Source organism: Corapipo altera, unplaced genomic scaffold (genome assembly GCF_003945725.1).
Source record: "Corapipo altera isolate COAL_440 unplaced genomic scaffold, ASM394572v1 61, whole genome shotgun sequence".
Taxonomy (NCBI): Eukaryota; Metazoa; Chordata; class Aves; order Passeriformes; family Pipridae; genus Corapipo; species Corapipo altera.
In genome coordinates this window covers 7,701,258-7,724,731 of record NW_020884910.1, presented here as the reverse complement: position 1 = coordinate 7,724,731, position 23,474 = coordinate 7,701,258, and the positions used below count along the sequence as shown (strand labels likewise).

General features: G+C 44.5%; 1 protein-coding gene across 1 annotated transcript in view; it reads right to left on the bottom strand.

The window, feature by feature from the left end:
* Window positions 1-308: 308 nt before the first annotated feature.
* Window positions 309-23,474, bottom strand: part of EPHA1 (EPH receptor A1) — a 34,326-nt gene continuing 11,160 nt past the window's right edge. Inside the window, 17 exon segments of the mRNA XM_027653426.1 lie at window positions 309-1,344; window positions 2,206-2,361; window positions 2,683-2,876; window positions 3,543-3,692; window positions 4,272-4,481; window positions 4,877-4,938; window positions 5,384-5,569; window positions 5,673-5,795; window positions 6,072-6,127; window positions 6,867-6,963; window positions 9,478-9,637; window positions 9,740-9,864; window positions 11,101-11,433; window positions 12,361-12,451; window positions 12,453-12,517; window positions 17,329-17,719; window positions 19,376-19,651. Of these exon segments, the coding sequence (XP_027509227.1) occupies window positions 1,266-1,344; window positions 2,206-2,361; window positions 2,683-2,876; window positions 3,543-3,692; window positions 4,272-4,481; window positions 4,877-4,938; window positions 5,384-5,569; window positions 5,673-5,795; window positions 6,072-6,127; window positions 6,867-6,963; window positions 9,478-9,637; window positions 9,740-9,864; window positions 11,101-11,433; window positions 12,361-12,451; window positions 12,453-12,517; window positions 17,329-17,719; window positions 19,376-19,651 (2,754 nt within the window). The 3' untranslated portion in view covers window positions 309-1,265.

The following is a 23,474-nucleotide window of genomic DNA, read 5'->3' as shown; positions in this document are numbered from 1 at the left end:
TTCATCAAACTACAGCAGTAGCTGCTAGTCTTTCTTATGATTTAGGAATAATAACAGCTGTAAAAAGATGGATATAAGATGTGTATGTCTGTAACTGGGTTGAAAGAAAAAAATCTGAAGTGACCAGGTGCATAGTTATCCTTTAATCCTAATGCAACTGTACTTCCACATCAAGTCTGCCGTTAAATGGATGAAGACCATCAGCTGAAACAGCTAAACACGGATGTAAGGACCCAGCTGGAACTAAAAATATGTATGCTAAAGGTCCCAAAAATATTTGAAATAAGCCAAAGAACACCAACACAGCCTGCTCTGCCACAGATTTATTTACAAAATATTATTTACAGATATAAGTGTCTTGAGATCTGATAAATAATAACATTTCCTCCACAGAGAAGGAATAAGGCAGACCCCCTACACATTTTTCTGTTACAAATACCCTATCCAGCCAAACAAGACTTTTCTCTCTTTTAAAAAGGGGCAGAGAAAAATGGATAACTAAAGGGGTTTCTGTTCATGGTATATGAAAAGGTATTAAGCTGTTTGGAGAGATGTAAATCTCCCCTCTGAAGTGTGCATGTGCAAAACAGCAACATGCTGAGGTGATGTTATCACACAAGTTACAGCAGGGTGTGCTGCTACTCCCAATTTGTCCTCTGAAGAAAGAAGTACACCACGGGTTGGTATTCAAGGCAAGAACAGCTGAATTAAAAAATAATCCCTTACCAGCAGCCTTTTGAAAGGCTGAACAGTTTGTTCCTGTTGTAAAATAAGAAAGACAGAAGGCTGCTGAAGTGAGAAGGAATGTATGCCAGGGAGTGAATGCGCCCAGTCTCTACCTGTCTGTATTCTTGTGCCTGTTCCCTGTATGTCCCAGGCTATAAATCTGAACCCTCATTTCCAATCCTCAAACATAATTCACCACTCCCAGCCCATTTTGTATTCCATGTGATACACTAAGGGTCTGAAACTCCAGTATATGGACTACAGGGACTACTCAGTGCTGCACAAAATGGACTGTAGAAGACAGGGCTGAGAACAGTTTTTAAGACCAGTGCTCTGAAACATACTGATGGCTGCTGTTGAGCTAAAACAAGGGGGAACAGAAATGAGAGCAGGTGGTGTTGCCTCATGAGCCTTTTCAGTTCTGGTTGTTTTGCTTTGCTTGTCCCAGTCACTCATTTGGAAGCAATTGCCATAGGAATGATTCCAAGTGATATCTGGTAAGAATGGGCATTTTTCAAGCTTAAGAGCACAACAACTGATCACTCCTTAAATCCTTGGATGCTACACAGGATCCTCTTCTGGTGGCCTGGAAGTGACACTCCCATCTGTTTCAAATCCCTGGAGGAAACGGGAAAAGAAAGATAAAATGAACTGCTGTTCTTATTCCTTGGGGACAAGGATGTGGGTAACTATTACCGAGCATTAGTTCAGAAAGCTTCCTTTCCCTCAGTGCCTCCTACTACACCTATCTTTACTCTAGAGGGAAGAAACTTCTAGATGTTCCTGCCCTTTCCTGGCATCTCTGCCCACCCAGTCAACTGACCTTTCCCACCTCATGACTAGGCCTGTGCTCCCAGTAAATCATGACTTGTTAAATCAGCTTGTGATATGGGCCATGTCTCAACCCTTTAGCATGTTTGTGCCTGCTCATTTTTTTTATGTAACTGCCTAGGTTGGAGCTGGCTGTACATCCCCAACCCTATGAGAGAACACAGCTGTGTTGGTAAAGCATCTGACCTGAGTCCTTCTAAGGAGCCAGAAAGATTTGCTCTATGACAGAACAGTGCCTAGCTGATGGAGGCAGGGGGATATCACTAGCCCATATGGGGTTCACGGCAAGAAAATTATCTTATTAAGTCCTACAAGGGAGGGGAGATGGTCAGCTAAGAGAACTGTTTTCCACCTATTGTTTCCCCTTGCTGTTTGTGTCTGATGTTAGTTCAGAGCAGCTCAGACCCCCGAAGAGCCTCAAGTACGGACAAGGACAGTTAGGAAATTAGTCTCACAGTTTGGGCTGATCCCAATTCTGGGCTGGTTCTTCCCATTTAGGGTAAGAAACCAGTCCACTTCCAGGTAACTACATAGAGAAGGATGGAGAGATGCCTTCCAAGCAAATCTCAGTGCCTATTTAGGTAGCACAGAAGCAGGCACAGCTATTTGTATCAAGCCTGAGGTGCCTTGTGGGTGGCCTGTGCTTACTCAGCAGTGAGCTCCAGAATGGACTCCATGGTGTCCAAGCCAGCAGTGCGAAAGTTGGAGATGTAGCGCTTCATACGAATGGATTCCAGCCATTCAGGGATGGAGCGGTAGGGGATTCCATCAGATCCACTGCAGCTGGGGAGACGGAGTGTTACCCTAGAGACAAATAAAACCTTCATTAGCCAGGAAACTACCTTAAGTGGCCAGCACTATGAGACAGCAGCCAGAGGGCAAGCAAGCACCCTCTGACAGGGCTAGGCCAACTATCTGCTCTCTGCACAGTAAGGTCAGACCAGGCCACTGGCTATCTCTCTGTCACCAGGAGAGAGAGATGACTACTTACTATCTTCTGCACACAGAGCACGCAAGGTGCCTCTTTGCCAGTCCGCATTGCTAGCACTGCCTCTCCTCCTGCTGGGGACAGGGAGGTGAAAATCTCCCAGTTAACCTCTCCTCTTTCAGTGACAGCCTGCTTACCTGGGATCAAAGTCTGCAACAGGCCGGAGGAGCTGGGGACTTGAGATGAAATGTTGCAGCTGTGCCCGGATTTCCTGAAAATGAGGTCTCCTCATCCGATCATGTGACCAGCAGCTCTTCATGAGTTCATAGAGGATAGATGGACAGTCCACAGGTGGGGGGAGCCGGTATCCATCCTCTAAGCTTTTCATCACCTGCACAGAGGGCAGAGAGAAATCTGGCCAAGAGCAGAGAGTGCGGAACAGGAGCCAGAAATCTCTGTGGGGCTAAGAGCAGGCCATTCACTGTTTTGCACAGTCTGGGATGGGTTGAAACAGATTACATGTGTATGACACAGGGTTTGGGCAGCATAGCACAAGATCAGGACACCCAAGGGATGTTAAAAAGCAAAGTGGCATGTGCACATACTTTCAATTCTTTACTAGCTTAGCTCCCCTTTGCCACTCAGGACATTTGTCCATGAGAAGTAAGGACCAAATGATCTTGGCACAGACATGGTGTGAAAAAGGGAAACAGACTTTGAGGAACAATTTCAACAGCATGTGCTGACCTCACAGATGTGCTGAGCCTAGAATGAGACCAGACACAATACTCGAGAGCCAGAGGAAGAAGAAGATGAAACAAACAGAGAATTCTCCAGATACAAAGCCATAGTTGATTTATCCACTCTTAAATTTGGCTCATTGCTGTTGAACATTTTTTACCTTTAACTTGGTTGCATTGATTTTTAGCAGGGAATGAGACATAGTTATGTGTCCTAAAGAATATCAAAACTGCAGGTGGAGGGGGATCTACAAACGTTGGGCCTACATGCCTTGTTTATTTTTTTAAATCAGCCCTTGAGCTCAGTATCTTGTTACCTCTTGGTTGGTCATGTGCCCATACGGCTTATCACCAAATGACAGCACCTCCCACATGACAATTCCAAAGCTCCAAACATCACTGGCTGAGGTGAAAATCCGATGAGCAATGGCCTCTGGAGCTGTCCATCGGATGGGAATCTTACCACCCTGTGAAAGAGCAGAGACATAGCATATCCAGTATGTATCATTAAGTTGTATTTCTCCAGTGCTTTCATGCAAAGACCTTACAAAGCAGTTTAGAGTCTCGGCCTACTTCACTTGAAGTGACATGTAACCACCCCGGGGAAATTTCTCAAAAGGACAGAAATATTCTTGGAAAGTAAACAAGTTTAAGCCCTTTGTTCAGCTGAACACTACACAAAATCACTACTGTTGGAGTAAGAGCCTGACACCACGCACAGCCCTACTTTGAAGGACACCATGCATTAAAATCACTGGAACTTTTATTGAAAGACACAGAGATGTTTCTAGTCCAAAACCCTGATCACAGCAAGGCTATCTTCAAAGCTAGATTTAGTAATTGAGAGATCAGACCTCTTACTTTGCTTCTCATTTTAAAACCACAGTCCCTCTGAATTTCTTAGCAAACAGAGTCAGCATAGACTCCAGAAAGAAAAGTACCACCTTCTGAATCATGCACCCTGTGACTTGCAGTTTCACTATGGGTTTTCCTCAGATACTACAGTTAATTTACATTACAAGACTGAAAGATTGTTTTTGCATTACCTTGGTTTCATAGGTTCCCTCTGCATCATTCTCCAATATTCGTGAGAGACCGAAGTCAGACACCTTACACTGAAGACTGCGTGTTACCAGGATGTTGCGAGCAGCCAGATCTCGGTGCACATAATTGTGTTCTGAGAGGTAGGTCATGCCAGAGGCTATTCCCTGCAGCATACTCACAAGCTGCACAGGGCTAAATTTTTCCTCATTCTCCTGCATGGAAGAAGAAGTCAGAGAAGGTCCCAGTCAAGTGACATCAACCTGCTTGGCTTCTAGTCACTGACCTTATCAACTTACAAAAGTGGGCATTGGTGAGCAAGCAAAAAGGCAAAGCTGCAGCCCAAAGGCCCCAACAGATTCTCCCTAAGGGACTGGTGGTGGTCTCCAGAGGCATCATTAGGCACCTGCACTTCAAATACCAAAGACAGCACCCTGGTCACTGAGCAAACTGGATGGAATCATGCTTCAGCTGCTGAGACTGGAAGTGTCCGTAAGCAAAAGTAAGTGGATGTCTGGATCTTATTTCTAGTCTTATTTTAGGGCCCTAAATCCAGGTCAAGTGCAAATTCTGGCAGTACACAAGCCTATTACAGATTGGAGTTTCTTACCCGGAGGAAGGTATCCAGCGCTCCGTTCTCCATATACTCAGTGATGATCATCATTGGCCTCCCTTGAGAAAGATAAGAGGTGTCAGCCTTTTTGAAATTCTCCTACTCTTGCCTTTCAATGCTCTCCATATTGCCCCAACACAGAGAATCATGTCCAACCCCAGCTAACACCCCCACTCCACTGGCACAGCAGCTGCCCCTTCTCCTTAGACATCTCCCAATGATCTTGTACTATTCCTTGTGTCACATATAACCTTGCAGCATCCCTTACACTATCCCAACTTCTCATCTACTCACCAACCCAAGAAGACCTCTCCTAACACTGCCTCAGGACTATTGGAAATCCATATCACTTCTCCCTTCCTCATTTTCTGCCATATGATAACATGACAATGCCTGTCTTCTTCCAGTACAGCCTCTCTGACAGCAAATTCTCTAAGAAAGGCATGAGAAATGTGCCAGGTTCTGCTCTTATTCCAGGACCCTCTCCCATACACTCTTACTTACTTTTGGTGACAACTCCTTCCAGACGCACAATGTTTGGGTGATTGAATTGCCCCATAATTGTTGCTTCACGCAGAAAGTTCCACCACTGTGAGTCTGAATATGTTGACTTCAGAGTCTTGATGGCAACCACAATACGTTCTTTCCCTGGGAGCCGCAGGGACCCACGATAGACCTCCCCAAACTCTCCTGAGGACAACCAGAGGCAAAAGAACACAGACGAACTCAGGAATAGGCAGCAAAAAAACAGTGTGAGGAAACTGAAAGATGGGGAGAGCAACAAGTAACTCACCCTCTCCAATCACATTCTCCATAGTGACACAAGAGATGTCCAGTTCCTTAGTGAACTCCAGCACCCCTCTGCTCGGGTCATCATATGGTTGCAGGTCTACATAGGGTTTCAACCAGACCTTCTCTATGGTAAAGGGAAACAAAAGAACAAATGAAGCTGTCAGCTCTTTGGACAACACTCGTAAGGCAAAACTACAAAAGCAGAAGTGAATCCAGGGGATTCTGACAATGGCAGCAAACAAATCTACCAAGTACACAGCAAAGAGTAGAACTGTTGTGGGAAGAGGGAAATAACATGAGAAAAGCCATGCTCGTATCTGGTTTGAAACTAATGTTTCTTTTCATTTCTTCCAAATCATTCCAGGCTTCCCCCTGGTTTTACTATCCCTTTGAAGCTCACCTCGATCAAAGCCTGAAGTATTGTAATCTGGCCGTGCACGTCTCTGACGAGTCCTCCTAGTCATGAAAGAAGCAGTCATGAAAATAAAATGGTCAGCAGATAGCATAGAGAAAAGCAACACTTCCAGGGTGTCTTGGACAGAGTTCAGGGTAGCACAGAGCAAAGTGAAACCAGACACTTCAACTGCTTGGAAAAGTACAGCTGCCAATAAAATGTGATGCTTCATTTACGTTTAGAAAGGGAGCTGTGTTTCCATACAGGTAGTCTTGCGCTGAGATACAGATGAATTTTATGTTTTCTGTACACTTTCAGAGCAATATCTGATCTTCTTAAAATCAAGCAATAGCAGCCTTATAGACATTGAGAAAGGAAGTAGAATTTTGTATCTGGATAGAGTACCACTACAATAATGGTATACGGAAAATGGTTTGAAAAGGTTGGATACATGTATTACCACTTTATGGGTCAGTAGCTATAGAAATGATTGCACCATAACAATGTTTTTATTGCTCTGTCATGGTAACAGTATGATAGTGCCAGAATGCAAAAAACCTGAGAAATCACCACATTTTCCTCCGTTCCAAGCAGCAAACCATATCTTACAGACATCAATCCCTCCAATCCTGCTATTCAAAATTACTTACTGAGACCCTTTCCATCTGGCTGCAGCACACTGGTCTTTTTTTTTTCTGACCTCAACATTCCATGAGAAATCAGGGCTTCCCTTTCTCAAGCTCCCATAGCTCAGCTGTTCCCACAACTATAACATTTTCAATACCAAAAATCAATACTTACTTTCGCCGAACGATGAGAAATCCCAGAAGCAGCCCAATAAATAGTAGAATTCCAAAGATAATAGAAACTATGACTCCACCAGACAGAGCTCCCGTGTCTGCATGAACAAAGACAAAGGTCATACCATTTAAAAGACCAAGTTCTATTTGTCTGGAATGTAGCAACCAGCTTCTACCAGTTAATGGCATTAGGTAAGTTGCAGCCATTCATCTTCCAGGCAGCAGAGCCACCACATTTGAGTCCTACCATACCGTTATTCATGAGCATGGAGCACCTTCTGGTGGTTATTTGGTTGACTCTTAACTACAGTCTTGGTCTTCTAGTCAAGTAATTCATCCCTATGCCTGATTTTCTACATAAATTCCATGACACTTTTAAAAGTGAAGAACAGCTGTTCCTTCGCTCCCACTCCTCTCCAACACTCCTTTCAGATCAGACCTTTCTTCCCACTCAGTAGCTGATTTAGGCCATGACAGAGCAAAGACATGATTTTCCCTAACAGTCTAACCTGACTCTCTTCTTTTTTATGACATTAATTACACCCTCCCCTCACATCAATATCTGGGGCTGGTCCTTTGCCTAATTACTCTGACAGAAGCCTCTGTCTGCTTAGGACTTCTGAAATTGACTTACAAACTTGCAGTCTAACATCATATTCCTGCTTTCTCAAAACTGAGCATCAGGTGGTTTCATTTTGTGATTGGATAGCATTCAGATAGCACTCACATAACACAGGTTGTCTCCTTCCATTTAGGTTCTCCAGCTAAAGCCAGCCATTTTCATACAGTATATTTAATTAATCAGAAAAAATCCTAAATTACCTCTGTTGGTGTTTTTAAACCTTATTTCCTGTAACTTAAAAAAATATTTTAAAAACTTAAATATACATTACTGAAAACTATTCATATCCATGTCCAATGAGAATCTATATTTTTTTATATTTTCTCTAAAGAGATTTAGGAAAACATCCAGAAGAAAGAAAATCCCTAAACAATTTCTGTCAATAAATGGGTAGATTTTAAAGCAAGGAATAGATGATGCAGAGAACTGTGTGTGGAAGTGCTTCCTAACATCTAGTCCAAAAGTCAGCATCTGTAAAGCTTAATTGACACTTCTTATTTTTTATCAATTTGATGCTGACTCATCCCACTAAAATAATCAAAAATCACCAGCTTAGTTAAGCAGAAATCAAGAGGCAGAGCTAATGTTCTTGGTTTGTTAAAATCAAAACCTCGAGATTTGAAAGATGAAATACTATCTTTTATTACTAAAATGGACAAGCTTTTAGATACATAGCACTTCTGCAGGAAATTCAGGGATCTAAATTCTCAAATTCAGACTTAAATTAAAAAATCTCTCCTTGCAAATCCTGTCCCACTAATATCCCTAGGCCATTACAGCTAAGCAATGCTTCTAGTATTACCAAATAACTCTCACCAAATGAAACCTTGCAAGCACTTCTTTTTAAACCCTTTCATAGTTAAAATACCTATATCTTGACATGATGAAGTGATCAACTTTTATTTGAAATAAAGCATAATCTTGATTAAAGTATTTTCTAACATATTCTTTCATAATGAAACAATTGTACATGCTAACTTACATATTTTCCACAAAGTCCTTTTAGGACATTATGATATTGGTTAAAGATAATTTATGTTATCATCATTTGGCACTGTGACTTGATGAAAATTTTACCAAAAGCTCCTGGTGCCAAAAAGAGTCCAATCTTTATATTCCACTCATGGTATCACAACTCCTTATCAGCTTTTACATTGTTAATTTAACTATTTATTCACATTAAGGTATGCCTTTGCTTTCTTCCTTATTTCATTACGATAAAACTAGCCTTTCAAATGCATCCCTTCAATGCATGTATTTCTAAAATTATCTATAGGGTCAATAGGAGGATCTGTGAATTTGGGAAATGAAGAGAGAGCAAACTCCATCATAGCAAACTTTTGACAAAAGGGAAGCCTTTGGGTGACACAGGGAAAGAGGAGGTTGGATGTAAGACCTATATAAGGTGTTCTTTGATATAAGAGAAAGGTCTTCTTGTGGCCTCAACAGCTTGGCATTCTACACATGGTGCTTTGTCTGAGAACTTTTTTCAGTGGCATATACCATCTTTTGGGGCACAGCTACATTCAGGAGCTGGACTACATACAGTGGAGCTGATAAAGCTGGAAAAAACCAGTATTGAGGTCCTCTGAGTTCTCCTTTTCACTAGTAACTGGCACACAAAAGGAGGCATATGGTAATCATTTGACTAACATTGAAACTTACAACCCTTAGCCAGAATCAAAATGTCTTTCAGGAGAACTAGATAAAGAGATGGTTAACTATTGTGCCAGTACAATACACTAACCTGAGACTGATCAGGTCTCAATGGGCAAGTACAAGTGAATTGTATATGACAGCAAGGAAACAGTAAAAATGCCTTTTGTGTCTACAAAGCAACAGGTTTGGCCTTCATGACAAGGATTTCAGGACTGTGGCATCTGTGCCTTACAGCCAGCAGAACACAAGAAGAGATCTGTGTATTATGTGAATATACAGTCTGATGGAGAAGTGAGTCCTCCCAAATGAGATACCAGTGCTTGTTCTCTACCTGGCGGAAGAGTGCGGAATTCCTGCTCTGGGGAGTAGGGCCCAGGCCCGAGGGGTGTAATGGATCTCACACGAAGCAGGTAGGCTGTGTCTGGCTGCAGGTCTCTCAGAGTGACATTTGGCTCAAGAAGGTGCTTCACTGTGTAACGTGCCTCCTCTCCCTGCAGAATTCAAACAGGGTCAAGTAACGAATACACATTGAACAAGAGAACATTTCCATCCCTTTGAGTGGAAAGGGGAAGGACAAACAAAGCAGGCCTTACTTTCTCAAAGAACATGACCTCATACTCCACTGAGGTCCGGCTGCGTTGCCGTGGGGCAAGCCAAGAAACAGAAAGACTACTGTCATCTCTTTGAGTCAGGATAAACTGGGATACTGTCACCGGAGCTGCAGGGGAGAGAACAGAGAACATAAGGAAGAAATACAAACATAATGCAAAGTAGGTCCTCTCTCTTTGAGAGAAGCTCTCTCTTTCTTTCTCTGATCACACCATGCAACTGGAACTGACTCTCATTGCCACTGCCACTCCCTCATCCTTCTCTTCTGTGGTGAAAAGGAAATGAGGTCTCCGGTCATAATTAATTGCTTTCCGTGAATAGTATGCTTCTGCCCCAACAGTGGAAGCATAACTTTGTTTGGCCCTCAAAACAAAATCAGTGTTCCAAGAAATTACATTTAATCCAGGACTACACTGAAAACATTCAATTTGAAATAAAGATGTTAGGATTTTATGCCCTTACAGCAGCAGCAGGACACCTATCCTATGTGATGATTTATGAATGCAGCTCAACTGCATAAGGGTACAGTCAAACTCAATGCTCAAAATCTCTCAGCTGACTGCAAATGCATGCTGTTCATGAATAAAAAGATAATTCTCAAGAGTCTGCAAAGACTGAAGAGTTAAGCCTGGTTCTCTCCTTGCCCTTCAACATCACAGGAAGTGATGAGGCAAGCCAAAAGTAGCTCCACTTTTCTGGATCAGAGTTATGCTGCCCCCGCACAGCGTCAGGAAGAGAAGTCATATTTTGCCACTAAATTAAAACCTCGGGAATGTATCAAGTGCTGTTGAGCACTGTGATGTCACTTTTCTATAATCACGTTTCACAGCAGTCTGGAAAGTGTTCACAGGACAGCCAAACTAGCCAGCTTGAAGATAAAGTACATAAATGTGTCAAGAAATTGAATGTTTTTAACATCCTCATCTCTCCATTCTTTCAAAACTTTTTTTTTCAATTACAGCAAGGGTTTTGTTGTGTTTGGTTTTTTGCAATATCTGAGTCATGGGAAATATTTCATGACACAGTCCTTGGTCTTCCTGTCACACAGGTAACAATACTTAGGCTGGACTACACCACTTGTTTGACAGGGAGGGCTTCATCATCCTCACATCTGTTAAGTTCTTGGTGGATTCAGAACTCTTGGTGGGTAATGATTACTGCTACTTTGATTTGCATGAAACATGGCTAACGGATTTTACATGCCAGAGGCGCTTTAGAATCCTTATCATATCAAACCAACACATGTGGCAGACAGAAGGAGAACATGGAAATAGCTTAAATATTCACAGAGATTCCTCTTCCTCTTCGTGATGAGTAGGAAGAGCTTCTCTCTGCTTCTGCTAACCTGCATGTCCAACTGAGACCCAGACAGCTGGAGCTGTTCTCTGTGGAGCAGGTCCCATTCCTGAGACACCATTATGGGCTTCCACAGCAAATGTGTAGTTGGTGTAAGCTTCTAGGCCGTCCACGTCCACAGCAGGTTTTGTGAGACCAGAAGCACTGGGGGAGAACACCACAGCAGCTTCACATGGCTCACACGACAGGAAATGGCAGCGCTGACAGAAGACTCTGTAGGTCAGGTCCTTCCGCCCACCGTGGTCGCTGGGTGGCTGCCACCACAGACTCAGCTGTGTGCCAATAAGGGAGAAGCTGACATTGCGGGGAGCTGAGGGGGGGCCTACAAGAATCATGAAAGTGTTAGATCCAGTTGATTATACACAAAATACTATGGCAGTTTCATATCTGCTGATGCACTTCAAACGCAGCCCTCTGTCCCCCCCAGCCTCTCCCTCTCTGATCTGTCATCCCCTGATCTGTCATTTCCTGACCTTTTGTTTCCTCCAATATCCTTGTTCATGGAATCACAAAACATTTTGGGTTGGAATGAACCTTAAAGATCACCTAGTTCCAACCCCCTACCACAGGCAGGGGCACCTTCTACTTGACCAGGTTGCTCAAAGGCCCATTCAGCCTGGTCTTGAACACTTCCAGGGATGGGGCATCCACAACTTCTCTGGGCAACCTGCTGCAGTGCCTCACCATCATCACTGTAAAAAATTTCTTCCATATGTCCCATCCAGACCTACCCTCTTTCAGTTTAAAACCATTGTCCCTTGTCCTGTCACTACAGGCCTTGCTAAAAAGTCTTTCTTCATCTTTCTCATATGCCCCACTTAAGAGTTGAAAGGCCACAACAAATTCTCCCTGGAGCCTTCTCTTCTCAGACTGAAGAAACCTAGCTCTCTCAGCTGTTCCTCATAAAAGAGGTGTTCCACCCTTACAGTCATTTTCATAGCCCTGCCCTGGACCTCATCCAACAAATCCCTACCTCTCTTGTACTGGGGGCCCCAGAACTGTATGTAGCCCTCCGTAGCCCTCTTGAGGGTCTCTCAAGAGCAGAGTGGAGGGAGAGAATTAGCTCTCAACGCTGCTTTTGATGCAGCCCAGAATACAGTTGGCTTTCTGGACTGCAAGAGCACATGGCCAACTCATGCCCAATTTTTCACCCACCAGTACCCTTAAGTTCCTCTCTGTGGTGTTGCTCTCAATAGGTTCATCCCCCAGTCTGTATAGATATTCTTCCTTCTTTCTATCTGCAACTCACGCGTGCAAGCAATGTTCTGGCCCTCTGAAGGTGCTCGGTAGAAGCCTGCATTGCAGGAACAAGATGTAGCCCCGGAATCGTTGGACATGCTGTTGGGGGGGACACTTCAGACAGTGTTTAGTCTCCAGGGAATGACGGTAGAATCCTCGCTGGCAGGCTGTGAAAGGACAAACAAGTCAATGTAAGATAATCAATAAACCACGATCAACAAGAAAACACCCGGCAGTTTTGTTCAGCTTCTTGAACACTCCTTTACCTGCTTGCTTTTCTTCCATTTTCTTAGTTCACAGAAATATTTATGTTGAGAGGAACCCCTGGCAATCATCTAGACCAATCATTTCAGAGCAGACAGAGAGGAGATGCAAACTCAAGGTTATGACAGGACTTGCAGACTGAAGAAAGGGGATCTCATTCCTCACAGATGCTGTATGAATAGGGAATCCGGTCAACCTCAGAAACTTTTTCCAACAAAAACCCAGACTGGTCTGCACCCTGCACTTCAAGATTTTCACACTATAAATAAGAGCTGTGAATAGTAGCTCCAAATTCTTGTACTCCTCAGAGTCCTCTGCTTCCTGACTTCATGTGGGATAGCCAGTGGGATTTTTAGGGGGAGCAACTTTGCTGATTTCAAGTGTTTTACTAGAGAAATACTTAGCAGGGCCCTGGGGAATATCAAGGTAACTATCAGTTCAACTGACAGCACTGAGCGTAACTGGCTGTGGGTCCAACACAGACTGCAAGAGAATAGGCGCCACGTGGTTTCTATTTCCAGTCCTACAAAAATAATCAGCCACGTTCTTTAAGTATAACATCTGACAATCTGTCTTTGCTCTATTACTATTAGCCTGATCTACAGAAGCACTGCTCAGTTTACCAGTTATCTCAAGGTCAATGCTTCACATCTATAGCTGTGTAGCAAGGAGAAAACGAGTGAGGGAGGTTGAATGGTTTACCACCCTGTGCTAAACAAATCTATCAAATGTTCTTAAACTAAAGAAAACTACCAACTTATTGCTAATCAGATGGTTAAGGAATGCATACACTAATTTTCTGTCACAGCTACCACCTTGCATTTAACTTGAACATTGAGGGAATGACCCTTTTCCTATTGCACTATAAAAGCAACAATGTCCTGAATAATCCCTCAGGAGATCCCAACAGAGAAAACCATCTGTTCAGGAGACTGACACAAATGGCTTACTGTGGTGGAGCATAGCATAGGAAGTGATCCTTTATCTAGAAGACAAGAAAACAATTTAGCCAATCCTACTGTGTGACACAGAGGAACATCTGAGAGACCCTAAAAACTTTCCACTAACAAAGGCCAAACAAGACTACTCATTATTAGTCTGCAGCAGTGACACCTAAAGAGCACAGAAAGGAGAAATAATCACAAGAAGCAGGAGCAACCACCACCTTATGATTTGCAGAAATAACAGAACCAATCAGGAAAGCCTATCATTCTGAGACACAATCATGCAACTATAGAGTAAATGATAGCAGAAGCCATTGAAAAGAATTAAAACACTCGAGCATTGATGGTCACCAGCCCAAAGAGATTCCATTTATATTCCAGACCAAATCAACTCCTTGATAAATAGGCAATAAAAGTTACTTTCATCTCCAGGCTGCTCACAAGTGAGAACAGTTCTACATGCTGGAGTGAATACGAAAGCCCCTTTGAAGCCCCTTGCCCCTTTGCTGCAGCATAAGATTTCAAAATTCCTGATATTGGATCAGTTTGGGTCAGGAGAGCTTTGGCAGCAACAAGAAAAACAAAAGAAAACACAGACCCACAGACTTGTATAACACAGAGGTTCTGATGTTGCCTGTATAATACTACCTGCCACAAATTTGAGACAATATACATACCCTCATTATCAGGCTGAGACTGTCTGCAAGTAAATTATGGAAATTTGGGGTTGGGGACCTTTGCAAGAATGAAGGAATCACAGAATAAACTAGACTGGACTCTGAGATCATTGAGTCCAATCTATAACCAAACACCACCACGTCAAATAGACTGTGGCACTAAGTGCTACATCCAGTCTTTCCTTAAACACCTCCTGAGATGGTGATTCCACCACTTCCCTGGGCAGTCAGTTCTAACGTCTAATCATCCTTTCTGTGAAGAAATTCTTCCTAAGTCCATCCTAAACCTCCCTTGGTGCAGCTTAAGACAATGTCCTCTCTTCCTGTCACTCGCTGCCTGCAAGAACAGGCCGACCCCCACCTGGCTACAACCTCCTTTCAGGTAGTTGCAGTGAGTGATAAGGTCACCCATGAGCCTCCTCCAGGCTAAACAAACCCAGCTCCCACAGCCGCTCCGCATAAGACTTGTGCTCCAGAACAGTTAACTCCGACCCCAGGAGAGCCTCTGTTCCTCCAGGCCTAAGCTCCGGTGTCAGTCCAACCCACGTCTGCCGTACCTCGCGGTGCTGCCGAGTCCCTTCAAGCAGGGAGAGCTGCCTTGCAGGGAGACAACACCCTGGCGGGAGCTGCACGGGGGACTCCGGGCGTAGGGGCAAACCCCGGCGGTGTCCAGACCAGTGAACTAAAGCGGGGTGGGCAGTGCGGGGACACCGGGTGGTGGCACAGGTCGCCAGCCGGCCGGGCCGCAAGGCCCCGCTCGCGGTGCCGGCAGTGTCCGGCAGGGGGCGGCAGCGGCCCGGCGCCCCGCAGAGCCCGGCCCGGCGCCTGCCCGGGACCGCCCGGCGGGCCGGCCGTGCAGGCGGCACAGCCCGAGGGCCGGGCCTGCCCGGGATCCCGGCTCCCACCGCCCCTCCCTGGGGGGCCCCGGGCACAATTAGGTGGGCGGCTACCCGCGGCTGCCCCAGGAGCGCGCCCGCCGGGGGAGGGAGACGCGCAGCCGGCAGTCTCGGCTCCCGCCCAACCCCTCTGGCCCCCGGTTTCCCCAGTCCCTGGGCACCCGCTCCAGGCGACATGATGGGAAAAACAAGCCTAGAAAAGGGCCTGCTCACCGGGCACCAGACGGCAGAGAGGATGGCTGGGGCGCTCCCTTCATTCCTTATTCCTCGGGAGTCTGAGTGCCAGCCAGCACCGGGCACCCTGCAGACACCAGCCCTGAGCTGACAGGGAGCTCAGCTCAGCTGTCACCCTGCAGAGCCCATCAAGGAACCAGAACACAGGCCGGGGCACAGCCAGCCTCCGTGTTCACCGTAAATTACATACTTAACCACTTTGCTGTAGGTTTATCAACAGCAAAGTCTGAAACATTGTGAGAGGCTTGAGATGTAATGCTCTGGGCAGGCAGTTTTTCTGGGACCATAGGATGGCTGAGCCATTCTGTACCCAGGAGTTTTGTATGGCTGGGAATTCACCAAGAGCTCGAGTGAGCTAGTTAAGAACCTCAGCCTCTGGCTTTCTGTTGTCTTTTGTCCTGTAGCAGAGGTCAGGTTCTTTTCCCTGTTTAGAGGCAACGGTTCAGCCTTCTTTTTTGTTTTTGGTTCCTACTTAAGGCAAAACTCAGATGACACTGCCAGAAGGTCTTCCATCCTGTCCCACTTTACATGTCTGAAGAAATCCTTCCATGTTCTGAGGACAAAGTAAAAGCTGTGATCTCAGTCTTTATCCTGACCTGGATTGCTCCCAGTCCATTGCACAATGCCTGGTCTTTTCTGCTGAGGGAGAGAACCCCAAGATGTGCCCCAGCACCTACATTCACCTTCTCCTCTGATCCTCGAAGACAACACTGCTCTGGTCATGAAGTACCTCTCCCTACTGCTGCTAGGTTCTCCTCTCTTCCCTTCCTCTCCCGGGAGACCCCCCCAGTCCCTGCTAATCCTACAAAAGATACTTCTGGTTGCAGCTGTACTTGGGCGGAGTGGGATGAAAGCACAGATGTAGAATGAACCTGTGCTGTGATAGCAGTCAAGGCTTGTCCAGACATGACAGCTTCCCTGCCCCTTCCCAGACGAGTGCTCTCAGGAGGGCGGGGAGAGCTCTGTAGCACCTAAGTGGAAAAACTGGCTGGGCTGTGCAGAGGGGATTGCTGGAGGAGGGCAAGGATTTTGTGCTTCAACCTTCACCAGCTCCCCAAGCGAAATGAGCAGTAAGAAGTGGGGATTCATAGAGTCACCAGCTTGTTGTAGCAGAACAAAGCAGAGACACGGAGCACCTGCTGAACCTGAGACCAGTGCATGGATTCCTTTTTCTATACACCTTAACCTTGTGCCATAGAGCTCTGACAACAAGAGCAGAGTTGTGCTTTTGCCTCCCTTTCTGGAGTAGTACATACTTCCAAAACAACACACATATCCTCTCCCATGACAAACAAACAAAGTTGCCTTAAGAAGCTGAATTTTGCCCCCTCAGTGGCCAAGGGAGAGCCCTGTGCTGCCTGCTTCAACAACCCTTGCTCACTGGGACTCCAGCACCCTGGTGACTCTTTTACTTGCTATAATTGCTCTTCCTCAGAAGAGCAGGCACTACAATATTGTGCAATGTGCTTTACATGATTTCCCATGGCAGAAAAGCCATCCCAGTCCAAGAAGAAGGAGAGACAGAGGAGAAACCTGTCCCCTCTGTCTCTCAGCTTTCTAGTTACGGGACAAATACCCTGTTCTGGGCATCTGACCCATCTGCCCTGGGAGAACAAGGCTTCTGTTTAAGGGTTGAGAACCAGTTGTTGAGTGAGTCAGTGTCAATCACATAGTTACAGCTCGCAGAAACTAGCTGCAGAGCTGAAAGCTCCTGGATGAAGCCCAAGAGGGAGTGGAGAGGTGTGTGCAAGTCTTACACCTGACACATAAGGAGAAAAATCACAATTGAAGAAGAGAAGCTAAGGAGGGGAGGGAAGGTATGATACACCTGGCAGGCACAGAGGGTGGGCAAGAGAGATAGACCACACTAACTGCCCTGATCCCACTCTGTGCTTACAGATACTCTCATCTCTAGCTCTCTGGAACCTCTCCCATGGCCTACAGCTAGTGTCTGCATACTCACCTACGCAGCTCCCATCAACTTCCTCAAACCCCACAGCACAAAGGCATCGGCCCACTGGTACCAGCCACTCCCCATCGGTGCTGCAGTGCATCCTGGGGGGAGAGCCCACTTCTTCAGCTGCATACTGCACGCAGACCCCAGGCACTTCTGTCAGCCCCTCTGAACCTGCTAGTGTTTCTGGAAAGCGAGCCAGGCCCCGCACTGCCTCTGGGCAAGTCTTGTAATACACTCGGACAGACACCATTGCTACGCAAGCTCCAGAGTTCTGGAAAGCCAAGTAGAAGCCCCGGCGAGAGAGCTTCCCAATGGGGCACACTTCTGTGTTCAGCTGCATGGCCCCTGATTCGATGTCTCTGCTTGTGAAACTTCGATCTGCTGCCACAGTGTTGAGCTAAGAGAGAAAGAGAAAGACAACAGCTTTAACACCTAAGCAGGCCACAGCAGCTGAGATACCCATGTCTCTCAACTTTCTTTTACACTAAGGCCCTTTAGGGGCTGTAGGGTCAACTGCTTCTAAAGTCAGTGCACTGCATGCTTTCCTTGTACTTGGAAGAGGTGTTAACAAAGCACCTTTTCCTGTCTCTGTATCTCCATACTTTCCATCGTCTCCTTTAACTGTTTTGTACTCATTCACTGATCTTCTACAGTAGCCTGTGTTCTGAGTCTCTGATTCCAGAGATCTTTAGGAACTGCCCCTAAAGGAACAAGTCTCTCTTCTGTGATAATTTTGTTTGCAAATTGTATGCAGTAAAATCAGAACACCACTTAGAGCTGAGCTTTTAAACTGACTAGTGAATTACAGCCACCTGTTTTTAGGCTGTTCTTGTTGCAGTTCAGATCATCTACTGCAAGGTGCTTCTCATGCAGTAGTCAATATATTTCAGCACTGTAGATACCTGGGTGAAAAATGCTCCCACACTTTTGCATTCCCACTGCTTCACCAAACAAAGGATGAGTGTGAGTGAGAGATACTTTCCGTGCTTGAGCAAATGGGAAAGGTCTCCATGACATCCTGTGATATGGAACAGCTGGACTGCAGGTGGGGTGGCCTTTCTTCTCAGAGTGAGCCTGGTAACTGATCCTCTCCTCCGCAGGCCCATCCCCATTGTATGACACCACCCACTCCCTGTAGCTGGATGGGAGATGAAAGGATCTGTAGAGCAGCTGCATCTGGCAGTGGGATCATAAGGCATGTTTAGGAGTTGTGGAGGTATCTCACAAATTGACATCATAGGCTGCAGGGGAGGTGGAGGAGCACTGGGGAGGGAGGGGAATCAGTTACCAGAGTCCTGCTCTGCCTGTGGTGGATTTTACTGCTCTTTGTTTTTATCATATCCCATTTAAACTGCAAAGAAAAGGGGAGTCAAGTAATTTAGGTCTGTGGCTTCTTTTAGAACAAAACTAGATTGCAGAATTTCCTGTGCAAAAAAAGCAGAGGTTCCCTACTCTGCAATTCAAATATTTCCATGGCAAGAATGTTCCTATGTTGAGAAAAACAGCAGGTAAAACATGCAGTGTTAAATACTTTCACACCAGGGAGAATTTCACTATAGCAAGCCATCACTTTCGAGTTTATGAAAGAAGACCCTATATCTCATAGCAACTGGAGTAAATGATCGGGACCAGAGAGACCTGAACTGGACTTGTTCGTCACTCGGTCTAATCTTGTTTTATTACCTAAGGCAAGTCAAATTCCTTTGATTTCTGCTTTACTATTTCTAAAGGTTGGTGCAACCATCCAGCTCAATCACAACCCTTTAGAATCCTTACCTATGTGGTGTCTGGTTAAATAAGTGGTTATGCAGAACAGAAGTCTGATCTCATTTGAAAACTCCAATGCCTCCTGTGGCAAAGTCTGCTCTGAGCACCACAGAGAGCACTGGGGACAAAGTTTATTCTAAGGACAGTGTTTACTATCCATGCCCTTCCCCAGATGCTGGTTCTCCTAGCCTCTCCCAGTCAGCAGGACACACCTAGTTTAAGCTAAAAGATACAACTAGTTTAAGCTGAAAGATATGACTCAGTCTTCACCCCCAGCGATACGGACCTTGTTGAACAGCGGGCGGCGGAACTGGATCCCAACATCTTGTTCAGACTCCATGTAATAGAGATTGAAGGTCTCTTTGCAGGTCACCACTTCACCTTTGAAGCTCTTGCAGTCCCTCACAGTAAACTTTAGCTCCACATAAATGCGGGAGGCTGCCTCACCCCGATAAATCCAGTTGGTGCGAAGCCAGTGATCAGTGTCACCCTCAGAAAGTACACTGCAGTCTTGATACATATAGACTGGGGTACCATTTATCATCTGCTGCACTTCACTCCACTGCTCCCAGGGCAGAAGAAAACACACATGGTTAGACAGATCTGAGAATCAAGTTTCACTTCAAATATGACATAATCTTGCCTAAAAAATCGATTCTCATATAGGGTTCAGGGCTCTATTCAGCTAAAATTTTCCTACACTTAGCAAAAGCTGTGTCTGGTCTAGAGCCCCATGGCTGCCTAAACTCTGTACATGGAGAGCAAAGAGGATACTATTATTAGGATCTGATTTACATGGACCCTCGTACATCCCCTTCATCCTCCCTTGGTTCCAAGTTATTTCTTTCATGTACTGCCTTACCTTAGAGATTGAGAAAAAGACCCACTACTCCCATATATTTGCCACTTCTCTCTGCCACAGTTTACATTCGAAGTGTACAGCAGGACCTACCAGACCAGGACTATTATCTGCCCCTGGAAATAACACACAGCATTTGAGAGTAAGAGAAAAGATGGCCTGACCTGATAGGAAGGCAAATTACAGAAGGACTGTGCTAGAGCAAGCACTTATTAATTTGGAGTTCACACTTCTTTAAGTGGGATATTCTGCAAACCCTAGTTTAACTATTAAAACTCAGTTGATTCTCCTGACTTCATACTGCGTTTAGGTTCTGCATCTTCCTCAGCAAAAAATAGCTGAGAGGAGCACATGGGCCCAGCTGGTTATATGACCTCACTAATACTATTTGCATGAATTCAATAAGGTTTGAGTCTGATTTTAACATACACTTTTGCAAAATTTTATGTGGTTCTACTTTTGTTACCTTACCACAGGTCAGATACAAAATGCAAACAACAGTCTCTTTGAGTAGGTCACACATGAGAACTGAAAATTTGGAAAGCGAGGTTTTGTCCACAGGGAAAATAACTTAGATCCTTTTTCCCCCACTTGCTAAGACTACCTTTTCTCATTATGCTTTAAATGTTTAATCAAATTAAATTGAAACAAGTGCCCACATAGGTATTGGCACAAGTTTAAGCATCTTGGTTTTAAATCACACCCCAGGTTAAGATGCAATTTAAACAAGGCCTCAGTCTCTGTATTACTCCAGGCTTGTCAAGTCTCATGGGCTGAGCATGAGATTCACACATTTCTCTGGCACCACCCCCTCCTGTGCTCACAGCACAACAGCTTCTCTCCTAGCTTCTGATGCCAGGGACCAGGTCACTCTGCTAGCGGAATACAAGAGGTACCCACAGAGTGCCAAAGGAGGCTCTGTTTTGATGCTATGACTTAGAGCATACCCCCTACACAGCCCCACTCTGGAAAGTATGGGAATGCTTTCTCTGAGCCAGCAAGTCCTGCTGATAGCACAAACTCATATCTGGATGATTTCAGCGTTTTACCTAAGTGCATTCGAACAGTCTCCTCCCAGGAAGTTCTGTGGATGGTATCTATGTGTCCCTTCTTGTTCCCTTTTTTCTCCACGTAATTAATCTGCAGTGTTACCCCACCCTCTTAATCTGATCCAGCTGGCATATACCTGCACCACACAGGATTTACACTTATTTCGCTAACTGGAGGTCAAAGGACTTAAGATGGCAAAAGAGAGAAACAGGCTGATGGGTCAGTCACAATTGATGAACTGGAAGGGACAATCACTTAACCATCTCTTGCACTATTTAATTGAAAATCTTCTGGAAAATGCTACAGGACTGAATTTACAACACATCCTGAAGTACACTGAAGAAATGAAGTTAGAAAGGAGAATAAGAGAAAAGTAGTTTTCATAAGGAACTGCCAGTGTTAGGACTGGCTCTTAGAAGCATTTTTAAATGGGTGTCTGCCTCAACCAAGCTGATGGGAAAAGCATAATTGCATTTGGAGGCCAAGAGTTTGACAGGTTTCTATTAGCAGTTTATCCTAAGGCGGTACCACAGACAAGTGTCACCAGAAAGTGTTTTTTTCATGTCTCACCAAAAGGCATGAGCTGTGGTGATGCATGTCCTTGATATACTATTTTCAAAATTTAAGTGATACAGGATCAAAGTTACATTTTCAGTAGTGACAACTCTAGCAGAAAAAAAAAAAAAAATCCTTTAAACTCTACTTCCGGAAAAACTACTGCTAACCCCTGTATTTCTTAGCTCATCTTAGCCCAGCCTTTTCCAGACTGAGCTCTTCAGGGCAAAGATGCTTGGCACTGACTATTGCACAGTTTCATATGCAGTGTAGTGCAAAAAAATAACAAGGGAGTCAGACATGTTTTTTCTAGACTCTACTGCTGATGGGTAAAGGAAGTAAAATGAGGATATTATTTATGCTAACAATACAGAACTATTGTTTAATATGCTTCTGACTTCTTTTTATTATTCAATGAAGCTTTTAAATTCAAAGTAGTAGAGGAAAACTGTTACATACAACACTTAATGAAAGGGTGATGAGACCAGAAGTTGCTAGGCAACTGTCTCATATCCTCAAAGAATCTGCAGCAAAATCAAAATGTATGCCTCTGATTTTTAATGTAATGTTCTTAATAGGCATGTGTGGTAAAGTCTGGCTCAATCAATATTAATTACTTGGCTCTCCAGTTTGTCTGCCAATGACATTGAACCAACCTCCTTTGATAATATAACTTTCTACCCATTTCATTCCAGGCACTGTGTCCTTGCTCCAGTCATCAGGCCACAGGATGGGTGACATTCTTCTAATAGGAGTGGGGGACAGTGTCAATCAGACCTCTTCATTCTAGCAGTGAGTGAACTTCTGATTTTATGATGCTAGAGAAAACGTTCTCACAACATGCAGAATCATGGAAAGACTTAGGTTGGAAAGGACCCTTGGAGAGCATCAAGTCCAAGCAAGCCAAGGACTTCTTAAATTCTTTACATTTTATTCTTTAAAAATCCCTTTAAACTCTTTTTTTTTTTTTAAGTAAAGTCTAAAATGTCTTAAAACTAGTCTTCAAACTTTTCAAATCAAATAGAATTCTTTAAAAGTTGCTAAGAAAACAAATGCCAGTGGATTCAGGAGAGGGCCATGACTTAGTACTTTGACATCATTAAAAGTGTAAGGATGTAGCCATCGGATTTGAGAAGAAAAAGAGTATTCTCTGCTTCTCAGGAACCTATACACTAATACAGGCACTTAATTTCAAAAGTTTGTTCTTGAAAGTCTTGGTGTGGTGGTATAACACAGAGCAAAATAATTCCAGCACAGCAATTAGCAGTAAGTGAATGTCAACCTCAAAACAAAGTACTGTCTCAATAACCTCAGAACACTACAAGTTTAGAAAAAAGGAAGACAAATTTCCTCCAATTGGTTGGATTCCATATAAAGAAAGTAGTGGTGGAGCCAAGCTGTCTTTATGAAGGCAGTTCAGAATGACTTGAATGACAATCTAGAAGGGCACCAATATATATATGTAGTAAACAATATTGGTTTGGTCTGCTATGTGAGTAAAAATCCAAACATAAGATAAGGTATATGCCTTTCAATATCTGCCTCCATCGACTCTGAATTGATTACACAGTTTGAAGGTCTGAAGCCTAAGGAAGGCTTACTCTGCTTTTTCTATATAGTGAACCTTCTCTAAGTTAGGTCTCTGTCAGGGATCCTATCTAGGACAATCTGTCTTCTTAGAGCCACTGTCTCAGGCTCTGCGGGCATCAGCGAAGTGGTCTCTTTTGGTTTTAGTCTTTTTTAGGTGTGGGGGGGGAAAAAGCAAACAAGCTTTTTATGTTGATGAGTACAAAATTCATCCCTGCTACCAGTGACAGAGGCAGCAGACTGTGACAGTTTTGCAAATTGTTAGGCTCAGACAAGTCAAAAGAGCTTGTGACTTGCAATAGGAATGCTGTCTCCATCTCCAGCTTGCCTGTCT